General features: G+C 39.1%; 1 protein-coding gene across 1 annotated transcript; it reads left to right on the forward strand.

Moving 5' to 3' along the window:
- The first annotated feature begins 161 nt into the window (after window positions 1–161).
- LOC143348887 (acylphosphatase-2) lies at window positions 162–3,856 on the forward strand. The gene is made up of 3 exons (XM_076779595.1): window positions 162–436; window positions 1,209–1,335; window positions 3,331–3,856. The coding sequence occupies exons 1-3, from the start codon at window positions 364–366 to the stop codon at window positions 3,443–3,445; spliced, it is 315 nt and encodes a 104-aa protein (XP_076635710.1). The 5' UTR covers window positions 162–363; the 3' UTR covers window positions 3,446–3,856.
- The last annotated feature ends 2,466 nt before the right edge of the window (window positions 3,857–6,322 follow it).

Below are 6,322 nucleotides of genomic sequence, written 5' to 3' on the forward strand. Positions count from 1 at the left end.
CGATCGGAAATGACCAAGGGCGAATTAAAAATACTTGGGAAGGGTCGAATCTTGGATAAGGCAGGGGACGCATCCGATCGATTCTCGATCGATCGTAATTGGATTTTCGTCCGTGGAGTGGGGAGTCTATTTGAGGCAACGCGAGACGGCCGTGGTGCAACGATCAGAATCAGTCGGTAGGTCGCATCACGAGAAAAGGTGAAGTGCCGTCAAAGAGAAACAGGAGATAGAAAATAGTTGCTTGCAACCGATAAACCTAGTGCGTTATTTATGCTGATCGCGTCCCCGAAACGTTTCGAACTTGTACGAGTCGAACAAGTGGAGCTTGTAAGGTGACTAGCTTTCCCTCCCCCGAGGTAGACGATGGCTGCGGACGACCCTCTCCGCAACGAACCTTTAATTTCCGTCGAATTCGAGGTCTTTGGCAAGGTGCAGGGTAAGGGTGAAACATTATTTTATTCACCGGATTCGCTCTACCTAATCGTAGATTAACGTTTTATCTTGGCTGGACGGTGAAAAACGCCGTCATGATGTGTTGGTTTTCACAAACGATTCTCGTAGCGGTAACTAAATGTCATGGTGAAAGGAAAGCTTTTCTTGCGCGTTTGGTACGGTGAAACGTCATCGTACCGATTTAGAGGTTGGTACATATCGCGATATGTAACATCGGTTAAGAAACATTAGCGAAACGCTTCGTGCGAATGCGCACAGCACAATGACAGAATTCCGTGAATTTATACGGTTATTGAATCTACAGGAAGCGATCAATGATAATTGTTTCGGTCGAACCAACCCGCGGTCTACGCGGTTTTTATCGGGCCGTGTCGGACAATTTCTTCATACTGACGTACGAAATCGAGAGAATCGACCTTAACTGATGGAGTAATTATCACGGTAAATAACACGTGGTGTTAGGAATACTGCATCATTACCGAGGGCTATTCCGGTCTAGACACGTGCAGTTTTTAATTCTCGTTTGTTCATTTTTATTGGGATTGTACATATTCACTAATGTTTCGGCTATATATGTATATATATATATATATTTTTTTTTTCAACTAAAAAAGTCGACACGACTGTCATGATTCCAGTACGTATACACATTTTTCGAAATGTTGTAACCTTGAGCGTACTTTTCTATGCCCCTGATGATCGCCGCGCCGCGCCACGCCGGGGCACACATTTAATCGCAACGAACGCGTTTTCAGGTGTATATTTTCCCAAGTACGTAAAGGACATATGTCTACAATTGGGGATCTCTGGCTGGGTGAAGAACAGCAAGACCGGAACGATACTCGGAAAAATGCAAGGACCACGCGCGCTCATCGATCAAATGTGAGTTTCCGGGATCCCGCGCGCACCAGAGCGTTCCCGCATACCGTCAGGCGCCGATAGAGACACAAAATAAAAGTTCATTTTTATTGAAATTTATCTGTTTCTGATTACCAACGTGCAGATAAAATAAGGCAAATTTCCAGTTGTATCGCCAGCAAAGATCCGCTGAATATTATGTTTCCCTATCGATTAAACAAATGTTTTATTTTTGTTAATCGTGATCTTTGATCTATCTATCTGGCTCGGTTCCGGGAATCGGTGACACGTGCGCGCAAACGCAAGTCCACGAATTCGCTACCATCTTAAAAACTGCCTGACCTTAGCCGCAAATTGTCGTGTCACGACCATTAAGTAGTTCGGCCTGGCTTTAATAACGATACTAATGAAATAATGGCGCGCGAAGCGTGTCGTCTCTTTTCTTCGCAAGTTATCGCACCGAATTACACCGACGCATTTCCGACAGCTATGTAGAATCACTCGTGTGCGTTTATTCGGCAGATTACGTTCTACGTTGCATCGAAAACAACAATTTTACGGATCCTCCATGTTTCTGTCAACACACTGCCAACAAATCTCTCATAACGCGATTTTATATCGTAATCTCGTTGGAGTGATTTTCGTCCAAATCCTCTCTTCTCACATCCCTAACATGAATTTTCTTTTAACAATCAAAGTTTAAAGTTATTTTCAACTTTGATCGCCTATCGTTGTGATTTTCGTTCTACCGAGATACTCATTCTGTAACGGACGGTGGTTCTATTCAAGGTTAAAATCGGTACATTCCGAGTAAAACTATCTTACACTGTGACTGTGCTACGAATTCTGTTTATGGGACACCGAAAAAAAATAACACGAGTAGAGTGTAATTGTTATTTAGAGAAGTGAGCCAGACCTACTGATCTATATAGTATTTTGCCGCTTGCGCTCGGTTAGAAGAAGAAACGCCGCGCGAATAACTAATTAATTTTCATCAAACGAGTACACCACGCTGCATGAATAAATATAAACGGCCGCATACTGGCACAAGTATATGGTAATTAGAGAACAACGTCCTACGAAGCCAGTCTCTCGGTCGGATTCGCGCGTTCGTGAACCTGAAGTTAAAGAAAATAGCCCGGTCGAGGACGAAACACGTCGGTTTCGTTTCTGGCTTCACCCCAAAAACAAAATCATCCAAATTAAACTTTATTCCCGCGAGCGACATTTGCCTAATAAAACAATAAACCATTCGACCTGGTCCACCGCATCTAGCATGCTCTTTTACCACGCACATTCTCGTTCGCAAACCCTTTCTTTACATTACATTAAACGTACAAAGGGAAAAAGTTACAAATAAAAAACCGTTTCAAACCGTTTATTTCCTTTATCGCGCAAATTCGAATTGCTGTCGTACTTGAGTTTCTATTTCGCTACCTCTTTCCAAAACGAAACGGCTTCTCTACGTGCCATTCGATAATTATAATTAATTAATAATTAATTAGCGACGCGACAGATCGATAACTGGTCCGTGTTGTTGTCACGGGACAGCTGATCGACTTTAAACATCCTACTTCGATACAACCGCTTAAAATATCTGCACTCGGTCTGATTAGCCGCTAATTATAATCACACGGAGCATTCAAAATCCCAGCCGCGGCCGTCGCAGATAGACGCGCGCACATACCCTTGCCTTGCCGCACACTCGCTTCTGCCCGATCGTTCGTTACATGTGTATAATACTGTCCCATCTCGACCATCGATCGACCAAATTTCACAAACACTGTCGATAGCCTCGCAGAATGGTCATCGTCGAACCGTAATTCCTAATCACACGCTAAAATTACAGAATAACAACAGTGATTTCGATGCATGGAATGAACAGTCGTCAACAATTTCACGATCCTATTGCACGATGCAGCCTGTTTAAATTCTCTAGGAAATTTCAGTCTCGGGAAGGAGTCGGTCTTAATAAATTAACGTCTACAACAATAATGAAATCAACTTTATTTCTTTCAGGGCACAATGGCTGACAGAAGTGGGGAGTCCTGATAGCGAGATTCAACGTTGCGAATTTACGAACTGGGAAGGCGTTAGTAGGCTACAATACAAAGGATTTGTCATACGTTTTTAATAAAAAAATTATATATTTATAATTTACCGTATCTTCGGAAAATTAATCGACATAATACGTTTCCAAAAACAGACCAAACGACACCGACACGACATAACATAACAGTTCCCGATCGATGCATCAAACGATTCGACAAAGTCTCGAAACGATTTCTATCTACATCGTCGATATAGTACAGTCAAAGAAACCATACGTTTAATTTAATTTTAGAAACTTTGTAGTACTCGAAGTAATGTATAATATTAGAAAATAGCGATTACCTTCCCAACATGTAACTGCATCAAAACAAAATTAAGAACATTCTTATTACCAATGCACATGGATTCTTTAAAATAAACTCGTTGCAAGATTGTTCGCGCTGCACGATTGCTTCTACGAACATTGAAGAATATTTTGCAAAAGTAATTAAACTCGTTGAAAATTTTAATATTTTAAAAATTGTACATTTATTAAAATCGCATAATATTAATATGTATAAATGTTGCCTTTTTTTACTATTACTAATGCTAACTGTAGAAAGAGCACCCGAGCACTTTTTCCATTTCTGACATCCTCGATTCCTTCTTGACCAGACGCACTACGACATTCTCAAAAGTCTCTTCATCTCCCCTTCGGATATGGTATTTTACTTTTTTAGTAGAGCAGAGATGCCCTATCACATTGTTATTCTTAAACCACCGATCTCGATACGTTACAACTAAGCTTCGGGCACTGTTTATTAATTAGACAGACGTACATACATATGTATAGTCTCAAGTTAATGCGTATTACGATTTACACAATGTAAAACCGTGTGTTTGCTCCATGAAACGTAGAAACTAGAAATATCTGTTGCCAGTGTCAAAGAGGGACAATGGCGGTGTCTTCTGACGGAATAGAACTGTTTCGAGGCAAGTTTGTACCTTTGCTGTTAATACCAAACCATTTATAAGTGATTTAAAACACTGACTACTCTATTCTTATATTAAACTTGTCTAGAAACAGTCCATATTGCCGCAGCAACACATACTTTTAGTTTCTACGTTTCTCTGAGCAAATACACGGTTTCATCTTAATACACATTATCTTCAGACTATATGTACGTGTCGGTCTAATTAATAAACAGTGTCTAAAGCTTCTTATTATAATTATAATAACTACAGTAGTGTCCACTTAGGTGTCCGCGTTATCCCCATCAATGCACGTTACTCGGACCGTGGACACTTAAGTGGGCACTACCCTACCTAATTCACTGTATATCTATATATATCAAGACGACATCTACGGCAAAACGGCCAAGTTTGTCGAGAAATAGTTCACTTTTCCCACGCCAGATGGCGCCCCAATTATTTACGATCGAAAACTAATTTTAATTTATTTATTAACAAAATAATAGAGTACTCGGTAATTTAGATCAGTTAGAAATGCTTCGCAATTAACGCCCACGGCCCAAACTTGTCTAGAAACAGTCCAATTCCAGCCAGAACAAACCGCCAACATCAGCCTGACACTACACACATATTCCCAATTTTTACGTTTCTTTGGCAAATACACGGTTTCACATCGCGTTAAACGTAATGCACATTCACTTGAGACTATATGTAGGCCAGTCTAATTAATAAACAGTGTCTAAAGTTTATTATTCTTATAATAACAAAGTAATGCACTCTATAGAAATATGTGGTACGTTACCCTTTAATTATAATAAGATACAGACACTATTTATGAATCAAACTGACGTATATGGAATCTAAAGTTAATGTGCATTACGTTTAACGCGATGTGAAACCGTGTATTTGCTCAAAGAAACGTAAAAATTAGGAATATGTGGTGCAGTGTCAAGCTTAGGTTAGCAGTTTGTTCTGACAGGAATAGGACTGTTTCTAGACAAGTTTGGGCCGTTGGCGTTAATTGCAAAGCATTTCTAACTGATCTAAATTACCGAGTACTCTATTATTTTGTTAATAAATAAATTAAAATTAGTTTTCGATCGTAAATAATTGGGGCGCCTTCTGGCGTGGAAAAAGTGAACTATTTCTCGACAAACTTGGCCGTTTTGCCGTAGATGTCGTCTTGATATATATAGATATACAGTGAATTAGGTAGAGTAGTGCCCACTTAAGTGTCCACGGTCCGAGTAACGTGCATTGATGGGGATAACGCGGACACCTAAGTGGACACTACTGTAGTTATTATAATTATAATAAGAAGCTTTAGACACTGTTTATTAATTAGACCGACACGTACATATAGTCTGAAGATAATGTGTATTAAGATGAAACCGTGTATTTGCTCAGAGAAACGTAGAAACTAAAAGTATGTGTTGCTGCGGCAATATGGACTGTTTCTAGACAAGTTTAATATAAGAATAGAGTAGTCAGTGTTTTAAATCACTTATAAATGGTTTGGTATTAACAGCAAAGGTACAAACTTGCCTAGGTCATCCGAGGTTATGAACGTAGAAAACGCTCAATGATAAAAGCACGACAAGAAAAGAAAGAGTTTAATGTTTACAAATAGCAATACACGATGCACAATGAAATTCAAGAGTCTCTGCAGTCTAAAAGAAATTAGTAATCAAATACATCAACAATATCGTACAACTTATTTACTATTAATTATTTATGGTATAGCAGAATGCTTGTTATTAATTAGAAAAAGATAACGAACGTTTCAGTGAGAAAATTCAGTGGATGGAAGCAAAAGAACATCTCAATGGGAGTTAGCACGTTAACATAGAAAATCTCAATAATGAACAATTTTCTATACATAATTTAAAGTCAGTTTCAAAAGCTGAAAAATGTTCAAACTTTATTTATTCAACAATTTATTAACAAACGTTTTCGACGACGACCATCGAGGGATCGGATCATATTCGTTAGTATCAAATAAACGTAA

This window comes from Colletes latitarsis, chromosome 12 (genome assembly GCF_051014445.1).
Source record: "Colletes latitarsis isolate SP2378_abdomen chromosome 12, iyColLati1, whole genome shotgun sequence".
Lineage (NCBI taxonomy): Eukaryota > Metazoa > Arthropoda > Insecta > Hymenoptera > Colletidae > Colletes > Colletes latitarsis.

Coding starts and splice junctions, on each gene's coding strand:
- LOC143348887 (XM_076779595.1), top strand. CDS start 364: ATGGCTGCGGACGACCCTCTCCGCAACGAACCTTTAATTTCCGTCGAA. Junction 437..1,208: donor GGTCTTTGGCAAGGTGCAGG/GTAAGGGTGAAA, acceptor ACGCGTTTTCAG/GTGTATATTTTCCCAAGTAC. Junction 1,336..3,330: donor CGCGCGCTCATCGATCAAAT/GTGAGTTTCCGG, acceptor TATTTCTTTCAG/GGCACAATGGCTGACAGAAG.